Source organism: Artemia sp. Qi Xiang Cuo, chromosome 15 (genome assembly GCF_049724085.1).
Source record: "Artemia sp. Qi Xiang Cuo chromosome 15, ASM4972408v1, whole genome shotgun sequence".
Classification (NCBI taxonomy): domain Eukaryota; kingdom Metazoa; phylum Arthropoda; class Branchiopoda; order Anostraca; family Artemiidae; genus Artemia; species Artemia sp. Qi Xiang Cuo.
The window spans coordinates 61177004-61202143 of NC_142808.1; the positions used below are offsets into that span (position 1 = coordinate 61177004).

The following is a 25140-nucleotide window of genomic DNA, read 5'->3' on the forward strand; positions in this document are numbered from 1 at the left end:
CACCCCACAATCAGTACTACATTAAACATGGCATAGGTCCTACTACGCTATATATGGAGTAGGTCCTGCTATGCTATATATGGAGTAGGACACTTGGTTATATGTAGGTGACAAACCCTGCAGCACAGAACGTGTGGTACATCATTACAGTGGTGACGGAGAACATTATATGTTGATGATTGTGCAAAAAAAAATTAATCCCTCCCTGGTATGGGGGGGGGGGGTCACAACTGAATGTATGGTCTGACATAAAATCTTGTTATAACCCAACATAGGGTACATGCAAAAGAAAAAAATCGAGGTTATATGACGGGTTTGCACCCCCATTTTTAGCAGTGATAAGCATCAGCTTGTGACAGGAGCAGGATAAGTAGATGAGTTACCCTTGCTTTGATGTCTGATTTCTTTGTTACTGTTGGTGTAGCCTAGGCCTATAGGGTAGCCTAGGGACAATGCAATTTAAGGTAATAATAATTTACTGGCCAGCTTTTATTTCATAAAGACAATACATTTATTTATATTTGAGGCTTTCTTTGCATCACTTCAGTTTAATTATCCTCAAAGGAAGAAGCAAACTGGTCATGGGTTTTCTCAGAATGCATGCAAACGTGAAAATCGGTATGGGGCAGTTAGGGATATTACGTCGACGAACTTGGCTTCGCGGAAAGCGGAGCTGGTCTTGGCTACTCATGTAGCCTGTCACTCGTCGGTGAGAACAATCGACCATCTTTCTACTATCATCAAAGACTTATTTCCTGGGTCTATTTGTGAATCGGTGAGGGTAAAGAAATCTGACTGTTCCGCTCTCATTTAGAATGTGTTTGGACCTGAAACCCTGAAGGAGATAGTGGCTGACATTGGAGATGGTAAGTACTCTCTAATACTGGATGAGTCAACTGATGTCTCTACAATGAAGTTCATATGTATTTGCATTCAATATTACAGCCCAAAGTTGAAAAAGATAGTGTGTACTGCGTTAGGAATGGTTGAGGTACCATCAACTACAGCTATTATACTCCACGCAGAAACTCACAAAATTTCTTGAAGAGTGCAAAGTACCTCTCAAAAACCTGATTGGTCTTGGTACTGATGGGGCAAATAACATGTAGGGCGCAAATCACTCTCTATTGACATTGCTGAAAGCAGATGGGTTACCCCACCTTCAGCTTGTCAAATGTGTTTGCCACTCTCTGCACTTGTGCGCCTCTGAGGCGGTGGAAGAGTTGCCGAGAAACCTAGAATTTATGCTCTCGGAAACGTACAAGTGGTTTAGCGTAAGCCCGTTGCGAAGGGACGCGTACGGCCAGATATATAGGCTGATAAATCATGGAAATTCGCCCCTTAAAATTGTGGCCCCTTCAAGTTCACGCTGGTTGTCGCGATACACCGCAGTGTGTAGAGTTGATGAGCAATACCTTGAACTGACAACACATTTCCGCAGTGCCAAGGAAAAAGAGCGGTGCTAGACTGCAAGAACTTTACACGAAATGTACAGTGATAAGTGCAACCATCTATACATTGTCTTTCTGAAATCGCTATTGGCCGACTTTCAGAGGGTGAACATACTATTTCAACATTTGAATGGAGACCAATTTTGTCTGTTTCAAGAGCTGAAAGATTTGGTCATGTGCATCCTGCGCAGGATCCTTCGACCGTCTGCAGTGTCCCTTAACGTCAACCTTGAGTTTCTAATTTACGACCTTCCTGTCGACCAGGTAGACTTTGGGCATTTGTTTCTTTCTGTACTCAGCGAAGCTGATCTTCCAAGCGAGAAGAAAGAGGAAATAAAGCTTCGCTGTCACGGCTTTCTCAAGACGGCTGCAAGGTCAGTTCTGAAACGTTTACCTCTTGCCATTGATTCCCTTCTGAAATTGAGAATTCTCTCTCCGACAATATGTTTATCTCAGACTAGACCCAGAGTCGCCGACCTACCTCTTAGTGTGATTCCAGTGACAGAATTTGGAGACATGGAAAACCAGTGGAGACGCCTGCTCGAGGTTGACTGGAATGAACATTGTGGCGGAGAACTTCCAAAAGACTCCTCTGAGTTCTGGATCCACGTGCTTCAGTTTCGCGACCCTATTGGAGAACCAGACTTTCAGGATTTGGCAAAGTGGGCATTGTCGTTGCTGAGTTTGCCTATCAGCAACGCAGTCGTTGAGAGAGCGTTTTCTATGATGAACTGTGTAAAGTCAAAGCTTCGGAATAGAATGCTTTTACCAATCCTAAACGCAATTTTGATTTTTCGACTGGGGATGTCTGTCCGTGGCCACTGCTGTTCGTCATTCGTACCATCGGCCAAAATGACTTCAGTCAACAGTTCCATATATTTGAAAAATGGAGCTGAAAATGCGTCTGACAGTGGACGATGTGGCAGAGCTGATGCGCCTGACGCTGACAGGGAAGAAGATGAACTCAGTGACATCTTAGAGGCATTTGGTCAATCTTAAAGGGCTATGAAAGACGGATATTCTTAATCACCGAAAATTCCACCCTGGAGCATTTTTTTCGAACCTACCACTTTTTTTTAGTTTTTCCGTCATAAAGCGCCTTAAAAGGTACGCCCTCACTCAACGACTGGCAGCCAGAGTTCGGACAGCTATCTTGCGCTAAAGGTCAATATAATTATGATAAGTTGTAAACTTCTGAAATCGATGAGTGAGTTGGCTCTCGCAGCACAGCAACAAAATTCAATTCTTAGTTTGTCTTACTTAAAAGTATCTAAATTTATAACGCGTGTCATTCCCAATCTGGCCCAAGATACTTCCCATCCATGTTTAAAGTGGTGGAATGTTCGGACTTCGTTAAAATGTGGCTCATCAAACAGGAACCTGGAGATCCGTCCCAGCAAGAACAAATAAAGACTAAGAACCTTCGTCTCCCTATCTCGATACTACAACCATGCGGAGTCGAATAAAATACGGCTGATATCTGGCGAATTTAAGCGGAGGTGGAGCTGGCGCGGAACATTACAATTCGTTACCTCAACAACTAACTCTTCGCATTACAGCCCCGGAGAAGAAAAATTTAGTGAGAACAAGTGAAAGTGTTTGATTACACTTATTATACAAGCCTGGAGGCCGGCTACGGTGTTTTCCTCGCAAATGTGTGGCGGCGATGAGGGAAAGTAGACGGCCGTCAACTCAGTGCTCAGCCAGTTCTCAAATTGGCTCCAACTCCGCTCAGATTTTACGGGTTATCCAATAGTCAGTTCATGGACCACAGACGGAGATTCTACTCAGTCTTATTTGTTTTTGGTTCCAGGGACGTATTGTGGTTCGTGATAGCCAATTATGACCCTGGAATGGACTTGTGATAAAGACAAAAGTACGATTGTGTTCCTTGTGTACCTTTCGTAGCCCTTTAAGGGCGTTTTAGCATCGCATTTAGCATTGGGAAAAGGATTTTATTCCAAAGCTTTGACTTTACACAAAGTGATTTCCACAATTTTATGAATCTATATGTGATAATATCCAATGATCTGATTTTTGTTTGTGTATCTATGTGATAATAAACCAATGAAATAATGATCTTTTTTGTTTTTGTCTGCGGGCTACGGTCGTTATTAATTAATGCACCATTATTTCCAACCAATACATAAGGGCTGGGACACAATTTTAAGAATTTGTTATGGCAATAACTCTATTGCGCCAAAAAGAACCTCTGACTGAATCGAAATGTTGACAGTAAAACGCATTGGGTCACAGAGTATCATTATAGTAATCGGGTGAAATTATGGGATACAGAAATTGCGGCGCACACACGGACAGTGCTCGAACTAACACAGGAGAAATCGAGCCGGTGGGCGTCCTCGTCAATAATTTTCCCCGAACTGTTGGACAGGAAAGTAAGCACGTTCGAGCATTTTCTGAACATAGCGCGCGGGAATTTCTGTAAAGTCTTTAGAGTTCCACATGTGGTAGCGGTTTATTGAAATTCTACTAAATGCAGCCTCAAAATAATCTCTACACTGGAACTGAACTTCCGCAAACCAGGGAACGAATTGAAAGGTGGATAATGCCAGTAGGATCAAAGGACCTGAATAGAGGTGAGTCAAAGAGGCCCACTTGTGCCTCTATAAAGAGGCGACCCACCACAATGTTAAGCGATTTCAGGTCCTAGAGGTCGCAGAGAGACGGCGGTAATTGCATTTTGTAGCCCAAGCTCAAACTAAGAAACTTGCAAAATTTCATCCTCTTCCGACTTTATCTTGATAAGTAATAAACTGTACAAAAACGGCCAGAAATTATTTGAAAAAACTACGTTTTCTAAAGAGTTAATCGAACTTAAAACGAACAGAAATTATTCCGTATATGAAAGGGGCTGTGCCCTCCTCAACGCCTCGCTCTTTACGCTAAAGTTTGACTTTCTCACAACTCTTATTTTTAAACAATAAAAACTTTAGCGTAAAGAGCGAGGCGTTGAGTAGGGCACAGCCCCTTTCATATACGGAATAATTTCTGTTCGTTTTAAGTTTTAATGTCGCTCCTTACTTTCAGTTTAAAGAATTTTTTTTTATATTTAAAGGCTGCGAAAGCGGGGGTTGGGGGCGGCAGCCCCCCAACTGCGCCTCCTAATCCCTGTACGTTTTAAGGTTCGACCTTGTAACTCAGCCTCTTTAACTCTTTAGAAAACGTAGTTTTTTTCAATATTTCTATAAAACGGCCGTCAAAACTTGGACACCATTAAAAGTTAAGTTAAATTTTGGGCAAAAAATTGTCTGGCTTATTTTTGGCTTGTTTTTCAAAGGCTGCGGCTTACTTTTTTGTTCACGATCTGGCCACACTGTAAAAAGCATTAGCCATTAAGTCATGGGGTTGAACTACAGTTGAAGGTACAGTATATTAGCTGTTACTTATTAGTACAGAATAAAGCCAGGAATCAAACTCATAACAGACATGTCTAACATCTACAGATCCTGTTTAACTGTTTAGTTCATGTGAGTCGTCACGCTGTCGTCATGTACACTAGCTATTTTCTGTGGATTGTATCTCTGGACAAACAAAGTGTGTTCACAGCCTAGCCGTCCGGGTCCATAGCCCGCTGCAGGGAGTACATCCCCCAAGATCTTGGGTACCTTCGGACCCGTTTTCAATTTTTGTCTAGACCTAGTCTGAGAAAATACATTATTTACATTTGAGGTTTTCGGTGCATTACTTCAGTTTAAATATGCTCAAAGGAAGAAGCACATTGGTCATTGGTTGTCTTAGAATACATGCAAAAGTGAAAATCGTTATGGGGCAGTTGGGGCTATTAATTGTATTATGTACTACCATCTATATAATATACTACTTTACCACTGCAGTTGTACACCATAGGATTAGTACCTAAGAATTTGGGTGCTACACCCCACACTCATTCATCCGGTAAAAATTACATCTGTCATCCTATACTATGTATGGAGTCGGTCCTTCTACGATATATATGAAGAAGTACCCTTTGTTACGTGTTGGTCTCAAATTCTGAGGTACAGATCCTGTGGTACACCACTACAATGGTGAAGGAGTACATTGTATGTTGATGATTATATATAAAACAATTAATTCCTAACTGGTTTAGGGGGGTACCTAATGCATTGAGGTGAGTACCTCAATGCATTGGCTACCAGAAAATTGGATACATGCCACAGAAAAATAGCTGGTGTACATGACTGGTTTGCAACCCCATTTTTAGCAGTGATGAGCATCAGCTTGTGACATAAGCAAACCTGAAGCAATCAATCTTGTTTCAGACTCACTTTTATTCAATTTTCCCAATGTATTAGCCTATAGTTAAATACTAGAGAAATTAGTTATATATAATATAGGCTAATAGCTAATATGTAATAAAGTACCATATAATACTAATGAAAATATCAGAAAGAGATATCTAAATACAGAAGCACGATAAGTAGAAGAGTTACCCTTGCTTTGATGTCTGATTTCTTTGTTACTGTTGCTGTAGCCTAGGCCTATAGGGTAAGACTCCTAGTGATTAGCCACTGCCTAATCTGAGCTGTATCTCTGATTAGAATGCAGTATGTCCTTTACCTGGCAGCTGAGACTTTAATCTTGACCACTACTAATTTACAGAATTATCAATCTTGGCCAATAGTCTACAAACCTTGACCACAACATTGATAATTAAACATGAGACATTTACCTATAACAGACAGCAACTATGGAAGTTATCCTATAGTTTTGTTATTTAGAAAAAAACCTTTCAGATTTTGAAATAAACAAGGCTCATTGTTATATTAAATTTAATCAATCAACTGTAGACAATCAAGGCAAGTGTCCGGAAAATCAGATCATTGACCTCTCTTCTTTCGGGGCTGGGTTGACAATAGATCCAAATCTTTAATTTGTTCTTCTTTTCTCATGACAAGTTTATGCACTTCTTCTTGGGAGAATTCAATTTTTTACTGAATGAGATAATCCCTTACTACATAGTTTCTCTTGTTGTAAAAATTATGTTACTGTTATAGTAAACTGCCTTGTTGTAAACACTGCTTATTAATATTCAAAATGTGGATGAATATGGAAAGATGTAAATCAGCTATTAGCTAATAATGTGAGGTAACATCATAGTAGGGTTTATCTAATTCAATATAGTCAGCGTATTTTGACCTACTATATATGGTGTTGTAGATTTAGATCCATTAACAGTTTTCTTTCCAGTATTTTACAATTCAATAGTATATGCTCAGGGGTTTCTTCTGTGTTTTTACAGTACCTGCAAAATGGGCTATTGGCAACTTCTCCATTTGGCTGCTTTATTTTGTATGAAGGAGAGTGGTGGCTGAAGTTAGCTGTATTTGAACACAGGCAGTTGAACCAGACTGATTGTATACTGGTTGGAAAGGGGGATAAATTTGGTGGCTTTAATTCAAGCAATGTTTTTAATAATAATCTAGTTGTATCCCTTATTGTTAAAGATTTCACTGGTTCCATCTGGCCTTTTGCTTCTTGCTTTGCTATCTTGTCTGCTTTTTCATTTCATTCTTTACCTAGATGAATAGGTATATATTGAAATTTAGTAACAAAGCCTAATCTTCCAAGGCTGCTTAGGTTTTCTTTGGTTCGATGTAGGCCTATGCCCAGTGTTTCAAAGTTAGTGTTTCATAGGATATAGAGAGCAGATTTAGAGTCAGAGAATATTACTATATGTTAATTGCTCTGTTTCAGTTTAATTAGGGTCTCTAAGCACAAATTGATTGCAGCTACTCCAGCTGTTAGTGCGCTGGTCCCTGCCTTGTGTTTTTTCATAATGCATAGGCTGAGCTCATTTAAAAAGCATCCACTTCCTCATCCCTCTTCACTTAAAGATCGATCAACATATACTTGGGCATAATCCATTAAATTCCCTTTTTAAGAGCTGTTTGAAATCACGGATTGCAGTTTGGGATTCAATTTGTTCCTATTTTGAGGGGAGGAATTCTAGTTTAACCCTGGGGTGATTGATCTCCAATTAAATTCGAATTCAACTCCTCCATACTCTCCTCCAGACTGCTCATGCTGGGTGGGCTTATACTAAAAATTAACCAGGAAAATATTAATTTTTAAAAGATTTTATCAGTCAGAATAACATAACTACAAGTGTAACTTGACCCCACGAAACCCCTGGAGAAAGGTATTTAAGTTATGGAATTTGCTACTGAATATGTGCTATTTAGAAAGAGATATGAATTTTGTCCCGGGGGGGGGGAGTATTTGGACATTAGACAGAATGGAATGAAGACTCATATAAACTTCAGAGAGGGCTCATTTGATTGGAAATTTAAAGTTCTAGTTCACTTTTTAATCATCACAAGATATTGGAGGGTAACCAGCTCCCCCCCCCCAAACCTCTTTTTTTCCTGTTGCATCCAATAAAATTTTTAAATGTATCCAATAAAAATGTTCAAAGATCATATAACAAAAATTCTGGTGCCAGCACAACCCCCCAGGGCAGGCATTGTAAGTTGTGCCCTGGGGGCATATATGAGTCTTATGGAAGGGATGCTCATATTCACTTCAAAGAGGGCTCATTTAATTGGAAATTGAAAGTTCTAGTTCAGTTTTAAGAGTCAAAAGGGATTGGAGGGCCCCTAGCCCCCCCCCTCCCCTGCATTCCCTTTTTTCCTCAAACCTATACGATAAGAACTTTGAGATAGCTTTTTTAAAATAGTTGAAAGATCATATAACAAAAACTCCAGGGTCAACACAGCCCCCCAGGGCCCAGGGGCAGGTGTTATAAGTTACGCTCTGGGGAATATATGGCTCTTATTGAAGGGATGCTTGTAAAAAATTCAGAGATGGCTCATTTGATTGGAAATTGAAAGTTCTAGTTCATTTTTTTAGAGTAAAAAGAGATTGGAGGGCAACTAGCCCCCCTCCCCCCATGCTCCTTTTCTCCAAATACATCCAATAAAAATTTTGAGATAGCCATTATGTTAAAAATTGCTCAAAAGTCAGATAGCAAAAATTCAGGTGTCCTCACTACCCCCCAGGGCCTGGGGCAGGCGTTGTAAGTTGTGCTGCATTGGGTCACAGAGTATCATTATAGTAATCGGAGGTCCAACTCAGTGAAATTATGGGATACAGAAATTGCAGTGCACACACGGACAGTGCTTGAACTAACACAGGAGAAATCGAGCCGGTGGGCGTCCTTGTCAATAATTTTCCCCAAACTGTTGGACAGGAAAGTAAGCACGGTCGAGCATTTTCTGAACATAGCGCGCGGGAATTTCTGTAAAGTCTCTAGAGTTCCACATGGGGTAGCGGTTTATCGCAATTCTACTAAATACAGCCTTAAAATAATTTTTACACTTGAACTGAACTTCCACAAACCAGGGAATGAATTGAAAGGTGGATATTCCCAGTAGGATCAAAGGTCTTGAATAGTAGTGAGTATTTCTATAAAACGGCCGTCAAAACTTGGACACCATTAAAAGTAAAGTTAGATTCTGGGCAAAAAATTGTCTGGCTTATTTTTGGCTTGTTTTTCAAAGGCTGCGGCTTACTTTTTTGTTCACGATCTGGCCACACTGCATCTCTAATAGGAATAAAGAAGAAAATATCAACAAAAGTCTACTTTTTGTGGTTTTTTTCGAGTCTCATCAATGGGAGGACCATACTGTTGTGTTCCCTTGTGCAAAGGATCTTGGAAAAAATCCCGAGACCTAAAACTACCTGACAGAGTGAGTAAAAACAGCTTCTTTTAGCCTTTAGCCCTAACATAGCATTTTCAGCTTCAAAGCCTGGTGAAGTATTTGGTGAGTTATAGGTTATAAAAAGCCTGATTGACTTGTAAATAAGTCAATGAACTATAAAAAGTAGCCTAGACTGTAATTTAACTTTGGGTTGGTAATACTAGTGGTTAAAAGGGCTATCTACATGGTATTGCCTGATAAGTTTGTTTAGGCCTATTGCTATGCAGACAATGAACCTCCCTCCCAATGGTTCAGATATGGTACTGAACTATATAGACCATTTTGTATTGTCCCTTTTATAATACAGGATTGCTGTACCCATAAAAATCACAGCAGGCTGTAAGGGATTTCAAAGAAGTTATTGAATAAGTATTTTTTTAAATGTGTTTAAAATGTGGGTTGGTAATACTAGTAGTTAAAGGGCTATCTTTGTGGTATTGCCTGATAAGCTTGTTTAGGCCTATGCTGTGCAGGCAATGCACCCTCTCCTAGTGGTTCCAAATATGGTCCTGGACTATATAGGAACTGCAAAGGAATTGTTGAATAAATATTATTTAAGACATAGATAAATAGGAAGAAAACTATGGTCATGTAATCAATAAAGTGTATTACACTTTATAAAGGAAGACTGTTATGGTCTTATTGTTTTCTTTTTGTAGGCCGACCCATTATATATCTGACAGACAATCAGAGGTAAATTTTCAGCAGTTCATTTTATTGACTTACAAATAAAGTAAACATACTACTTGATGTGATTTTTATGATATTAACAAATATAATTATAATTTTTCGCAAAATTAATCCTACCCCCAGCCCGCGGCTATATATACCAATTCAGGGTTTATATTTGCACATTAGAGGAAGGGGGGAGGGTATATTTTAAACGTACCTCTCATTTGTATCATAAATAAACTACCCCCACTGCCCTCTTGTGCAAATATAAACCCTGAATTAGTATATATAGAGGTGGGGGTAAAAGTCATTTATGAAAAAAATTATTGTTATATTTGGAAAGAGCATAAAAAAGGCATCATCTAGTATGTTTACTTTATATGCAAATCAATGATATGAATTGTTAAAAATTTACCCAATCAAAATTTGAGGGGTATTGTCTGGGTGACAACTATCATGCTGAGAAAGTATAAGTTCAGGAATCTAAAAGTTCCAGTTGTATTGACATGTTTTAGGATTTAGTTGTAATAGCACTTTTTCTTACATTTAGAAACAGTAACAAAGGGGGAATAATTGATAAATTTCTTTTTTTTTAACCTTGTTCCCATCAGGGGCATAGCTCCAGCATTTGATAAAATTCTACTTAAGCTACTTTTGGCTATCTTGGAAAGGGGACAGGTTAGGAAAATGAAACTTTCAGGGATGGGTCTACAGGCTAAATTATGTCCTGAGAAGGTGTTCTGAAGTTTCTGCCTCCGTTCCTCCCTCTAGAGGGCCTTGACCTTTGATTTTGAGTGAAACCTTGCAAAATAGATCTTCTGATGAAATGAATTAGGCCTACAACAACAAAATTTTCAGCTTCACAAATTTGCTCAATCCCAAATATTAAGGTCTTATAGATACACAAATACATTTCCTATATTTAAAAAAACACATTGATATGGCTTAAAATTCTACTCAAATAACAGGGATTGTATTTTCAGAATAAAAGCCAGGGAAAAAGAAACCGATAAATGAAAATTAAGGTAAAGACTTATTTCATCAAATTTCAATAGGTTCTACCTGTTATGTAGATAAATGTTAGGGTTCTTTGGCAGGAGGAGGAGAAGTGTATCATTGACACGACAAAAACCCGATATCACATAGACAGTATATAAGACAAAACTTTTGGTAAAAGTATAATTTAGATCATGTGTGCACTAGGTTTTATTTTGCCTGGTATGAAAACTAAACTTTCTGTGATTGACCTACAGTATGAAATAGGTTATGGTACTGTCTTGTGAAGCACATACCTCCAAACCTTCCTCCAGATGGTCCTGACCTTTGATGACCTTTCAAAATCTGTGTGTTATAAAAGTGAAACCTTGCAAAATAGATCTTCTGCCTAAATGAAGTACAACAAAGATTTTTTTTTAGCTTCACAACTTTGCTCAATCCCAAGTTATAAGGTGTTAAAGTTATGCAAATACATTTCCTATATTTTGAAAAAAAACCCATGGCTTAAAATTCTACTAAAATAACAAAAATTTCATTTTCAGAACTAAAGCCAGAGAATAAGAAACTGATAACTAAAAATTTAGGTAAAATGTTGACTTGTCTAAAGTTCAACAAGTATAGACCTGTCATGTAGGCAAATTTCAGGACCCTCTAGAGGGAGAAGGAGTAAAGGTAGGTACTTCAAAATACCATCCTGGGAATTACCTCATCCTGTAGATCCATCCTTCAAAGTTTCATTTTCCAAACCTAACTTCTTTCCAAGAGCATCTAAAGTAGAATTTTACTCCAGTAATTTATCGGGGGAGGGGGGGCAAGACTTTTATATTACTGGGGGTAAGTAAATTTTGTTTTTTCCAATTTATTTGGAAAAAATATGGTAAGGTAGGCTAGTCATTAAAGTGTATTGTAATTTATAAAGGAAGGATATTATGGTGTTAGTGTTTTCTTTTTTCCCCTGCCATCCTCAAACAACACCACTAGTTTTTATCCGAAAGAAAAATTCTAGTTTAACTGCTTGTTGCTGTCTTGGAAAGGGGTTAGGAAAATGAAGCCTTCGGTAATGAATCCAGGACCAAAAACACAATCTAAAGAGGTATTACTAAGCTTCCATTTTAACCCTTTTCTGATTTCCAAGTCTAGAAATTTGCCTACTTGGCAGGTTATACCTATTGAAATTTTGACAAAACAACGTATTACCTTAATTTTCAGTCATCGGTTTCTTTTTCTCTGGTTTTAATTCTAAAAATGGAATTCCTATTATTTGAGTAGAATATTAAGCCTTATCAATCTTTTTTTTCTAAATTTAGGAAATATATTTTCTGATCTTTGAAACCTCATTAATTTGGATTGAGTAAAGTTGTGAAGCTGAAAATAGTTTTCTTGTACTTAATTAAAGCAGAAGATCTGTTTTGCAAGGTTTCAGTGTCAGATCACAAAGATTTTGAAAGGTCATCAAAGGTCACTGCTCTCTAGAGGGGGAAGGAGTGGAGGTAGGAACTTCAAAATACCTTCCTATGACATACTTTAGTCTACCTGTCCCTGAGGTAAAATGTTGTTTTGTTGAAATTTCAAATGGTATAGACCATAGACCTGTCAAGCAGACAAATTTCTAAGACTTAGAAATCATAAGATCGTCAATGTGGAAGCTTGGTAATACCTTTCCAAAGTATGGTTTTGGCCCTGGATTCATAACTGAAAGTTTCATTTTCCTAACCTAACCCCTTTTCAAGATAGCAAAAAGTGTAAACAATTTACTTGCATTTCTGTCAGTTAGCAGTGTAAAACCTTTTAAGAAAACTGAAAGATAAATTCTCCCCTTGAATGTTCCTGAAAATGAATGGAAGCCTTAGCCTTAAGGAACAATGGTAGATTAGCCTCCTCCCTATAATGCCAAGCTTTAACAATGCTAATACCAATTTCATGTCGTGTATCATAAAGCAAATAATGTTTACATTTCACACAAATTTTTAACTCAATTTTTTTGGGGGAGGAGGGGGTCACAGAGGGGTCATTATCACTTAAGGACACGGGGAGGGTTATTTAAATTTGTTGGGCTTCCAATTTTTGGGGGGTGGCTGCCCCCCCCCCCCCCAAACAACACCCCAGATTATGAATTAACTTTTTGTTTTTCAGAATGGAAGGATTCAGAGCTACTTGTTTTGCTTCACATTTCTATTTAACTTTGATAGTAACTTCACTTTGAAGCTTTATCCTTTTTATCATTTCACTCTGTGCAATTTACTGGTGTTTCAATACATGCTCTTCTACTAAACAACTGTGTATCTTAGCTAGATATATTTGAAATCTACCTTCCTTTCATAGTAAGCAAATTTGTTCTCTATGAAATAGAATTGAAAAGCATCAGGGTTAAGCATTTCAATCCACCTCTGTTCATTTTAAAAAGGAATAGTGCCAGTTGCAGCCATATTTATCATTTCTGGTGCTTGTACCCTATTTTGGTTTTGTTGTGGGAGGGGGGTTATTTGATTGATGTGAGGGAGTTACAACTTATTCTAAATTACCCAGTTGATATTGTAAGATAAAAGATTACCACAATTGAGTGTTTGATTCACTCATCTATCTAATTGAATGCTGATGGGTTCTGATGAAGTTATGTTACCTTTATCTTACAATGTTACTTATAAATCAGAAGAGGAGAATTTGAAAGTATCTTTTTCTTTTTTACATTAGTTACCTAAATTTACACTTCAGAGAAAATTAAGATCCATCTTGATCTGTGAATTACTCTAAAAATTGCTCCATTTTTTCTAAAAAAGTTCTTTCACGTTCTAATAATTCTAATAATCACGTTTGAATAATTTGGGCAAAGATGTGAATTGGTTTTGAAAAATTACGTTTTTAGTATCTAAATCAAAAAAGAAAACCGAAGGGAAGTTCTTGTACCCCTCCCAAATTTTCTTGAACTGGCTGTCCTGTAATTTTCTAATTTTATGAAGCTTTTCTCATCTACTCACCCAACCTCCTGTGCTTTATTGAGATTATATTCTTTGGTGTTGATCATACTATTTTGACGACCACTGGATGGTGAAAATTGCTAATGAATTGTCCTGTCAGTGCCACAAAGCTTAAAAGTCTCTTTATTACAAAAAAACAAAACAAAATCCTCAGGAGCAATGTGCCAACGACATTTCTTAAGGGGGCATTTGCCCCTTCTTGCCTCCCCCTAGTTACGCTACTGCATTCACCTATTTACAGTAGGTTGAAATCCCGATAAATTTTACTTTGTTTATCTTGTATCTTGGTTTTATCTTCCAAAGTAATGGTGGATGGAGTTCTCATATAATTAAATCATTAAATAGGGGAAGAGCTGCAACATTTTCACTTTTCAGGAATAAAATGAGTGGAATAAAGAATTTGTCTTTGCATAAGAGGGTTTTTTTATCTAAGATTATGCCGATTCTCCATTACAGGACAGAGATCTGGGGATATGAGAACTCTGCCCAGTTACAAAGCATTCAGCTAGGTTATTTTAAAAGATTGTACAGGTTGCATAAAAATGACCCATACCCAGTTTCTTAAAGGAGACCTTGGACTATGGTCTCTTAAAAGTTATAGGACAGTCCAAATGACAAAATTTTGGATAAGGGTTGTACAGTTACCCAGTGATAGGTTACTGAAGGCTTCAAATCCCTGTCATCAAAATCCCCTTTCAACGGAATGAAAAAAATTATTTTTCTTAAAAACCCAGAGGTATCCACACTTATTACCCTTCACCCTTTTGGTTGTCACTGAACTTAGACTGTCGGTGAGCAGAGCAAGAACACTACTACAATCAAGAGTCAATGATCCAGTCAGAGTTTTCACAATCCTTAGGGGCCATCACTTCCTACCCTTCAATGCAGAATATGTTCCAGGTCAAAAATTAGTTTTCCTCCCCCTAAAGAGGATTCAAGCTTGCAGTTCTATTTTTAATTAACTGATTAGGGATACAAAGGCTACTTGAGAGATTTTGGGAAGTGATAAGCCCTGAGGATTGTCGAAAATCTGACCGCTCATCAGCCCTTGTTACAACTACCATTCTAATAGTGGAATTATATTTCAGGTTTCCTTTCACAAGCTTCCAAGTGATAAGGATCTGAGAAAGGAGTGGCTTGTGAAGATTCGAAGAGATGAAGGTCCCTTGTTCCAAATCTCAGATGCCTACACTAGAGTATGTTCTAGACATTTCAACACTGAGGACTTCTATGCTGGTTTTGCATCTGGAAGAAGAGAACTCACTTCCGTATATGAAAGGGGCTGTGCTCTCCTCAACGCCTCGCTCTTTACGCTAATGTTTGACATTCTCACAACTCTTTTTTAAACAATAAAAACTTTAGCGTAAAGAGCGTGGCGTGGTGGAGAGCACAGCCCATTTCATATACGTAAGCAAGGGTTTGGGGGGTAGCAGCCCCCCAACTGCACTTCCTAATCCCTGCATGTTTTAAGGTTCGAACTTGTGACTCAGCCTCTTTAACTCTTTATAAAACGTAGTTTTTTTTCAAAAAATTTATGCACGTTTTTGTACAGTTTATTACTTATTATTGCTTGACTAACTGTTAGCTGATCTTTTCAGGAGTTAAAGATGGGGGGCTGCCGTCTCCCAAACCCCCCGCTTTTGAAGATTCTTGTGTTAAGGCTTTTAATTCCTGAATACTCAAATAAATGCACAGTAAGATTTTCTTTTTTCAACTTTTCTTCGAGCATGTGGGTATACTGCATGTTATCAAAGAATTGGAGACTTACCTTTAACCTGAAGACCGACTGTGATATTCTTCTGGAGACCCCTTTTGAGCCGAAGGATTTAATAGATTGGATTTAAAAAAGAAACTGAGTTTCTTTTTTAAACTTTAAATTCAGTATATAAAAAATTTTCTCTCACAGGGAATCCAACCCGGATCTTCCGCCTGACAGTCAGGACCAGCGACCTATGTACCACAGAGACCCTAGTTATATTGTTTTAGTCTCTCGTATCTATTTTTGACGCAAGCAAATCCCCACAAAACTTGATATTTGGTTTTTGAAAAATAGGGAAGGGAGGATCGGATTGAGCTGAAATTTTGAGGATAAGCTCCCAGGCCCCAGCAAAGCTTATCCTCTAAATTTCAACCCGATTGGACAACGTTAAAGGGGGGTTGTGGTGGGAAAAATTAACATGGGCTCTTATAGGAAAACGAGGTTTTTCGTAAATATAATTCGGGGAATAATTCTTTCAGTCTGGAAATATCAAAAGCCCCTAACAGGTCGAATTCCACTTCAAATGAGTCATCATTCACCCGGATCCGTTGCCAACTGTGGCCTGTAGGCGTGGCTGATAAAAAAAAGAGAAATGAACTTTAAGTGGCTATATTTGTTTTTTGGAAAACAGGACAGGAGTGATCGGATTGAGCTGAAATTTCGAGGATAAGCTCCCGGGCCCTAGGAATGCTTAAACTCTAAATTTCAGCCCAATCGGACAACGTTAAAGGGGGGCTGTGGTCGGAGGGTCGAAACTTCCGGCCCACTTTTACCCATGAAGATAAAGTCCAGAGGGGGTGAAATTTTGCACGTTTCTTAGTTGGAGCTTGGGCTACAAAATGCGATCACTGCTGTCTCTCTGCGACCGCTAGGACCGGAAATCGCTTAACATTGTGGTGGGTCTCCTCTTTAGAGGCACAAGTGTGCCTCCTTGATTTTCAAGGTAGAAATAAATAAAGCAAAATCTGAGAGTTCAAGCCTCAGAGATGAGGATAGAGATTTCGTGCATGGTGTACCAACCAAAAAAGAAACCAAAGTACTTGGAACAGGTTTCAACAACAGTTGGAAGAAAACGCAGAAATTAAATTAGAATGAAATTAGAAGCATTGTAAAAAAGGCAATTTCTTATGGAAACAACTGAAGTCTTAACTATACACCAGAAGGGTCCGTATTTAATTATTTCTGTATGCCCTATAATATGGTATTATGCAACAGTTTCTCTACCAAATAAAACAACATTAAAGGAAATAACAAGAATAATTTATCAATTTGTATGGAAAATAAAGTACCCAACCAAATTAAAGAAAACGGATTTGACTAGTGGCCGAATTTTTGATGAAAGACAGGTTTTAGTTAGGTTTCTTTTATATATATATATAGGTTAAAAAAAGAATGCTTATATTCGCAGGAACTCATAATCATATAAATCAAAGGAACTCTGAATCACAAAAATCAAAGGAACTCAAAATACATTGCTTCAAATTTTACGAAGTGTTGCTTCTGCAACATGGACTGTTACTGAAACTTGAGCGTCAACCAATCAGCGTCGCGAAACTCAACTCAAACGTGTTCGCAAAGAAATTTTTTTCCGTAACTGGTGCCTGTGAGGGGTTCTCTTTTATGATTTCTGGATACGTCAAAAAGGTTTATCAAATTAATCAAAGGACCTCAAATTACAGAAGCTCAGACAAGTATTCTAGATAATGTTGGAAATAGAAATCAGTCAGAGTTTTGACTTCATTTTCCCAAAAAAAATTATCAAAAGGTATCCTTTGCATTAGTATAACATTTTTTGACCATAATACAAAGTCACACCATGATAGTCCAGTAATGCCAAGTTGCCCTTGGATCTGATAATAATAGTGGTGGTCTTTTCTTAAGCATGTGAGGTATGGGCATTCAGCCAAAAACTGTTCCTCAGTTTAGTCTCAAAGACTATATGGGCACTTGACTTCAATAATGCCATGTGGGTCTCCTTTACATTGGTCAAACACACGTCTATCAGGAGACGTAGCAAGCCAGTACTCAGCTGGTATCACAATCCCACAGTCCATAACCACAACATCCCTTCCTCTTTTTTTTATAGTTTTTTGTAAATTCAAACAGCAGTTGCTTCATGCATCCTGCCCCACTTTACAGCTGGGTTTCTATCCAAATTTCTATCTGCAAATACGAAACTGATTTTTTGCTCCAAGGTGTGACCCTTTTCACCACCAAAGCAAATGTGCTGGAGGTAAGTCAAAACTTACGTGCACGGAACCATATTTCACTTTCAGCCTTTCTGCAAGAATTTTTTTCAATATCTTTGGCTTCTGATGCTGACACTCTTAAGGAGTCTATCACTTGCTGCTGTTTTGGATCAGGATTTGTCAACATGTAACTATCTGTACGCTCATACACAGGAAAATCAAGAAACTTGGCAGCCTTGAACAATACACTGGTTACAACACTAAGATTGGTTACAATACTACAAGTAGGATCATCTACTTGTAAATGGTTGGTCAATGTTGAGAGCACTGGGCAATCCAATAATCTATTCTGAACAAGCTTGGCCTGGAAATATTCTCCTCTTTTGATGCCGTCTTTCAAAATATCTGCAAGAAAATCCTTTTTTAAAGGTCTACTTTACACAGAAATACTAGTTTTAGCATGCATTGGACTTCAACCTTAAAGTGCTTGCATCAATCTGGAAATCAGAGAGCCAGCAGCGTAGCCCGGATTTCGTTTGGGGGGGGGGTGTCAGTCTACATAATATAGTAGTCAAGAAAGCAAAAAATGGCATTAATTGTAGTGACAGATCCAGGATTTACGATGAAAGGAGGGGGGGGGGGAGAAGGACACAGGACTTCCTTGTCTCGAGCAGTTTTAATAATAGGCATGGACCTTCTAATTCCTTTGGACCTTAGGCAGGGGCGACGAAAATGTGCGGACTAAGTCAAATCTGTGCAGAAAATTTTGAGGTTTGAAGTGGTAAATATATCTATTTTGGGCGAGAAGATGGTTTGAAAGCAGTGCTTCCTGTCGCAAAGCAGCGGAAATTTTAGAACCATGTACAACTAAAAGGTGTACTATTCCATATATTTACTTCTTTTACACCTATCTTAGAGGATTAAATTATCTTAAAACTAGTTTTGTGTAAAGAGTCTAAGTTTTAAGAAAAAATCTAGTAAGAAATGTCATTTTCTATTTTTTTTTCTGCTCATAATGAAGATGGTGAATGGTCAAGGATAGAAAAGTATTTTCTGCCATGAAGCACTACATTTTTGGATTTACCACTAAAGCGTGCATTTTTTTTTTTCTATGACCAAGTAATTACTCTTTGGCTCCTTAATGCCTCCCGCCTACAGGACCTAATCTTCTGTCCCAACCATACTATTTTGATGACAATTGGATGGTGAAGATTGCTAATGAATTGCCCTTTTAGTACCTAATAGCTTAATTTTTGTGTTAAAAATGCATTTTCAAGTCTCTATTACAAAACTAATAAAAGAAAAATTCCTCTGGTGCACTTTACCAACTCATCCTTAGTTATACACCTGATGATAAGTTCCAGTGTTTTGGAAAAGTCTGTAATAAGCAATTTAAGGCATTACAAGTATGCTATTGCCCCCTTCGGACTGGGAAAATTTCCGATTTTATGGCATTTATAACAAACTTTACCAGATTTCAGAGGGAGGGTGATCACCCCTATCCCCCCCTAATATATGCTACTGACCGCTGTAAGCAAGAAAGCCATGTAAAACCTTAGGTAAACATGTAAGACAACCCTTTTGCGTTATTGAAAATTGTTATAAGTTGTCTTATTCCTTGGCATGTATCCTGGTAGTCCTGAAGCAAAACTTGAAGATGCAAGTCAAAACAGCAACTCACAGCATGCTTCACGCATGGAACAGTTCAGCTACTGCATTCCCCAGTTCAAAGCCCAGAAAACTGCCCAAATGAAGAGCAGAGAAATGAAAAGAAAAAGGTTTTTCTCATCATCAAAATGTTCACGTGAGAGCCATCTCAGGATCCTAAGTCCAGGTACAGCTTACATTTGAAGATATAATTTTTGAACAGAAGTTATTGTTTCTGAGAGTAAAATAAAATTGCTTTAGTGAATCAGATTTACCTTTATAAAAAAAAATTAACAAAAATAAACAAAGATTATGTAACAGAAACTCTGTCCTATCTGAAAATGCAGATACAGCCGGGTTAAGGGAAGAACTAAGTTGCACAACTCGCAATCTCAGACTGAGACAATCATCTTTACTGACCCGCGGGTCATACAGCTGCACTGTCTTTTGAGTTGACAGTCCTCCCTCCCGAAACTTGGCGAATGTCAATGTCCATCACCTTTTGTGGCTCAAGTTCCCGCTTTCTCATGTAATTCCACTGTTGAGGCATCTTGATGCAGCTCAGGGGGGCAGTGATTTGTTTGTACTCCCGACTCTTCATCAAACTGATAATTTTCAAGAGTAACACCAGGTGATAGCAAAAAACATTTCCAGCGATACATGAACAAGCACTGATGATAATCTGACTGTCACATGAAAGATAGAGTTTGATTGAATGTGGCTTGTCCCTCTTTTTAAAACTGCGATAGCAACTCCCTTTTATCACTAACCTTTTATTTCCGAAAAGTCTTTCCACTTCTCAAATATGCACAGTCTCCAGGTCAATATATTGCTCCACCAAAAAACTGTAGCTTCTCTTGAGTTGCTGGATGGCTGAATTTGAAGCTTTGTAATAATCTTCAATAAGATTGTCTGAGATAAGTGGGACAATATCAAGGTCTCTGCACCACTGGCCCTAAAAAATATGAGAAAATTAGAGCTGACAAATTTTGTACTGATTTGTTCTTCAAATAGACATAGGCCTAGGCCTAACCAGTTAAACTGAGGAGATTTGAGCATGGTTTTTGGGTATGAAATGACTTTATAAAGTTCTGAGTGTGTTGGAAGAGTAAAACTACTATGAACTGCTTTAAATCAGTGGTTGAGGGGGGGGGGCCCCAGCTCCAGACTAATAAAAAAAAATAAAAACTGAATTTAAGTGGTCTTGACAATATTGGGAAATTTCATGGGGGACCAGGCCCCTGGCCCCCCCTAAACATGCCACAACTTTAAATTATGTTTTTAGGAACTCTGATATGCTTTTGTGTGACAGACATACAGCAAACTTTTTTTTGGAGATCTGAGATCAGGCACCGGAGGCCGGAGTGATAAATAAACAATGTTATACCAGTGCGTTTTGTGGAGCCCAAGGACTGGTTATAAAAAATGAAGCTATCCTACTGCTGACGCACAAGCTGGAGATCATCATAGAATGATCAAGGTCCATTTTTAGGAGAGGACGAGGACTATTAACATGTGCTGAATGGGGGCAGCTGCCCTGGGCGCTGAGTTGTGGGGGTGCCAAAGGTGTCCCCTGCAACCCTCCAAAGTTAATTAATGTTTCCAAAAAACATATTTTGATTCTGTTCTAGGGATAGAAACTGAGGGAGAGGGATCCTGAGCTCCTCAAAACCTCAAATGGCGACCTTCTCAGCTAGGTCAACTCATAAATTCTCAGTCACAACACAAACATAACTGAATTTTTCATTAATATGTGCTCACTCTGCAAAACTCACTTGTACTTTTCATTGGATCCAATATGTTCATGGAACAAAAATCAATTCTGGTAATCGATTAATCAAATTTAATTTCACATTGAATTCATTAAATAAAATTAACTCAATTAATTGAATAATTAATTTGAATTCAGTTTCAAAATCAATTCCGAATAGCTTATATTCTATAAGTAAATCATTTTTTTGTATTCATATATTCAAAATCTAGTTATTGGTAATAGCAAGGCCCAGGGACATAGTCAGGGGCAGGGGCATCACCGAGGAGGGGAGCATAATATTTATTTTAAAATTATTTGCTTTCCTACAAAGAAATCTGAGATGCAAATGAAAAAAATACACATTTTAGTAGAAAGTTTGAAAATTTTCCAGCACTTTGCACCAGAAAATACCATTTCAGACCATCCAATTATTTTATCTGCTGGCAAATAAGCAAGAAAACAAACTGACAATATCCTTGAACTAAATTTATAAAATTTGATTCTTTGTGGCAAACTATTAGTTAATGATTATTATATTTGGATTCAGCATGAAATTCTAAATGGAGATGTAGGTCTATTTCTTAGCTATTTCAATATTCCATGAATGGAAAAATTTACCAAACTGTTACCACATGATGCCTGTGCAGTTGGAACACAAAATATTAACCTGGCTGGACATAGAGGAATTTCTAGAAGGGCACTGACCCCAAAGCCATCCAATTATCATCACCTTTGTAGCAGTATCTAGCCTCAGTATCCTTGGTACTGAGTCAAAATGTTAATTTGTAATAATAAAATTGTTCTAAAAAACAGGAAAGCCAACTTAAATTCTTAGGTCATCAACATGTTAATATTATTTTAGAGACTCCGGCGGATCTTTATGTGTCACTTTTGTTAACTTTTGTGACTTTTTCGGCACCTTAATAAATGTTTGTAATTTTCATGTTGGAGTGCATGATTGGCTGGGCGCAGATATAGCCTAGTACAGGCTAAACTTACTACCAAAGCTCAGGAAAATTCAATCCAGAATGCAGGTGATGTACAACCTTGCTATTAGCAAGATTATTAACAAAATCAACTCACTAGTGCCTTGTGAATTTCAGGAAATTCCATGATAAGTTCCATGTTTGCACAACAAACCTGCCAACAATATGGCTGATTTTCGCGCAGCGTTGCAATTCAGGCGGAAAAACGAATAAGGTCTATAGAAAGTATTCTCGAACAGGATTCGTATAAAAAAATTCAAACGGATCGCGGTAGTGAATTTGTTAATCCCCATGTTGCAAAAGTACTAGTGAAATATAATACACTGCTCTATCATAGTCATATTCCTATAAAGGTTGCACTGGCCGAACGATTGATAAGAACTATTCGACTTTTAATTTCAAGATATTCCACATTGAAAAATACACCTGCTTTTATTCATGATTTAGATAAAATCATGTTGATTTATAATCAACGAGCTCATCGATCATTGTCCAACTCAAACCCAACGGAAGTTCATCGTTCTGATCATGATACAATTGACACCTTTCTTAAACAATATTCAAATGAAACAATTGTCAAGAAGAAAAAATTCAATGTTGGTGATACTGTTCGAATTAATAGAACAACTAATGTTTTTGAAAAGGGGAATTACTTGTGGTCCACAGAACTTTTTAAAGTGGCAAAAATCCTAGACACTAAACCCATAGCTTATCGTTTGCGCGATACCAAAAATGAAGAGATTCTCGGTGAATTTTATGACTATGAACTACAAAAAGTTAAAAATAATAGTGAAATCTATCAAATTGAAAAGATATTAAAGACTCGTACTTGCTAGGGTGAAAAACAGTTACTTGTATGGTGGCTAGGATACAACTCTGATTTTGATTCTTGGATCAGTGTTGAAGATATTGACAATGCCCAATGATTTCTATGTAACATTTATGTCCAACGTTTCTAATCCTCTCTTCAACAACTTGAATAAAACAAATAGTTTTTGGGCGAAATTCTCTCCCGCCATTAAATTCGATGAAGGAAAGTATGAAGTGACTCTTGTCGACTGTATTCTCAAAATACCTATGACATCCTGAGAAAGGATCGTGTGTATAATATAAAAGTTATACCATTTGATTGGTCACTGTTTGTCGAGTATAAATAGGTTGAAGCATTTAATTCTTATGAATATCCAGATGTTACATTGAGATATAAAGAGTATGGTACTATGATGGATTTGTGTCGTGCAATCAACAGAAAAATCTCATATCGTAGGAAAGGTACATTCCATTTTAATTATTCAATGGAACACGATAGGATTTAGATTTTATCTTCTACTAGATATAGGTACTTGTCGATAACAACTAATGCGGGTAGATTATCTGAATTCACAGTATACTGATCCTGATGTGCTGCAATGTCAGGGTTGTATTTTCCACAGTAGAGTGTAACTTCACTCTTGTCATATCTCTTTGTATAGTCAATGATACTATTCTCATTCATTTTATAGAATTCACATGTTTCAATTTGCCTATTTGAAGCAATATCAAAAACAGTGTCCTCAAGTGGCTAATCATATTCCGTCACAGCCAAATAAAAATCAGTGGGCTTATAATCATAGTAGCCATTGTCTTCACAACAATGACGTAGAAACCAAATTCTTTTGTTGTTCCAACAGTTGAATCGATGACCCGGCTCCTCCTCCCAAAACAAACTAAGACCATGACGATACCAATCTCGTAGCAGTAAACTAAAATCACGCTTAGGATTCTTTCCATTCATACTAGGATATGTTTTCTCCCACTGATTACATTTATCATAGTGGCAATTGGAGCATAGTTGCCCTCTAGGATGAGAGTCACACAGCTCTTCAAGACAGGAATTACAACCTTTAATTTGTACAGCATATCCTCTATGCAATTTACCCGGGTTGCATAATCTGCACTTTTCATCATGCTCATCAATCATTGTGCAATTCTCACATGATGACCAGCTGCTAGTGTGTACATGCATAGCGGACATGTATGGAACATTTTTTCATGGGTTGACACTCTCAGTGTCACAATGAAAATGAGCTACCAACAACAAATTGAGTGTGATAGAGAGAGAGGAGTAAATCATCCTTGAACACCATCTTTCTCATGAAAAAAAAGCACTAAATTTCTAAACTAGTGTTTAAAAGCGTATCCACAGTATCATTTTGCTGTGTCGTGATTAATATGTCAATAAATTGTGGAAATACATTTGGTCAACAATTTAAAAGCTTCATGCAATAATATAATGATGGAGAATCAGTTTTTATTATATCAACAAGCATTCCCTGAGAAAATATCTTCTTTTGTAAAGACAGCTCTAGAAAATCATCATCGAGAATCAAACATTTTTCCATAAACACAAGATTCCCCATGATTCGCTCTTTCGCAAATCTATCTATTTTTTAGATTCCTAACACTCTCACAACCAACTTCAGACTAACCAGAATTTTTTTTTTACTCTAAAAATACACGTTAGCCTACTATAGAAAGAAAAATATCTTTGAGTTAGAAACAGTTTTATTGAGCATAATTACAACAACAATAATCACTTACTCAATTTGTTTTCATCAATATATTTCACTAGTGTATCTAATGCCGCCTGAAGTCTATTTATGTGCACAATATTCAGTTTCGCAGCAAAGCATAATTGCTCCTCTATTTTAAATTTGCTCAATGATACCACGCATCTAGCGTATATATCGTCCCATTCAAGGCATAGTCTACAGCTTCCTGGTGTTTCCACAGCCATGTTTGGTAGTCGTATATCTTTGTTGCTACCAGTTCCGCCATCAACCTCCAATTGTGTAAATGCTCCACTCATTTTCTCTAGTAATATCATCTCAAATAAACTATTCTCTCTGAATTCAATTCTCTTACTAATGTAAATTGCAATGAAAATCAGTCCTTTTATTCAAATCCAATTACCAATCAAGTTATCGTATATGGAGTAACCTCTGCTCTCTC

The 25140-nt window shown here is 37.6% G+C and overlaps 2 protein-coding genes across 3 annotated transcripts in view; both read left to right on the plus strand.

The window, feature by feature from the left end:
* Window positions 1-25140, plus strand: part of LOC148943950 (uncharacterized) — a 628351-nt gene that overhangs the window by 58391 nt on the left and 544820 nt on the right. The gene's annotated exons all lie outside the window — the stretch shown is intronic.
* LOC148943952 (uncharacterized) lies at window positions 9050-15161 on the plus strand. Its single transcript, XM_089101301.1, has 2 exons — window positions 9050-9160; window positions 14904-15161. Exons 1-2 carry the CDS (start codon window positions 9083-9085, stop codon window positions 15159-15161), a joined length of 336 nt encoding a protein of 111 aa, XP_088957427.1. The 5' UTR covers window positions 9050-9082.

Excerpts from the sequence above, each read along its gene's own strand:
- LOC148943952 (XM_089101301.1), top strand. The coding sequence starts at position 9,083 with ATGGGAGGACCATACTGTTGTGTTCCCTTGTGCAAAGGATCTTGGAAA. Across the intron at positions 9,161-14,903 it reads ACCTAAAACTACCTGACAGA|GTTTCCTTTCACAAGCTTCC; the intron begins GTGAGTAAAAAC and ends ATTATATTTCAG.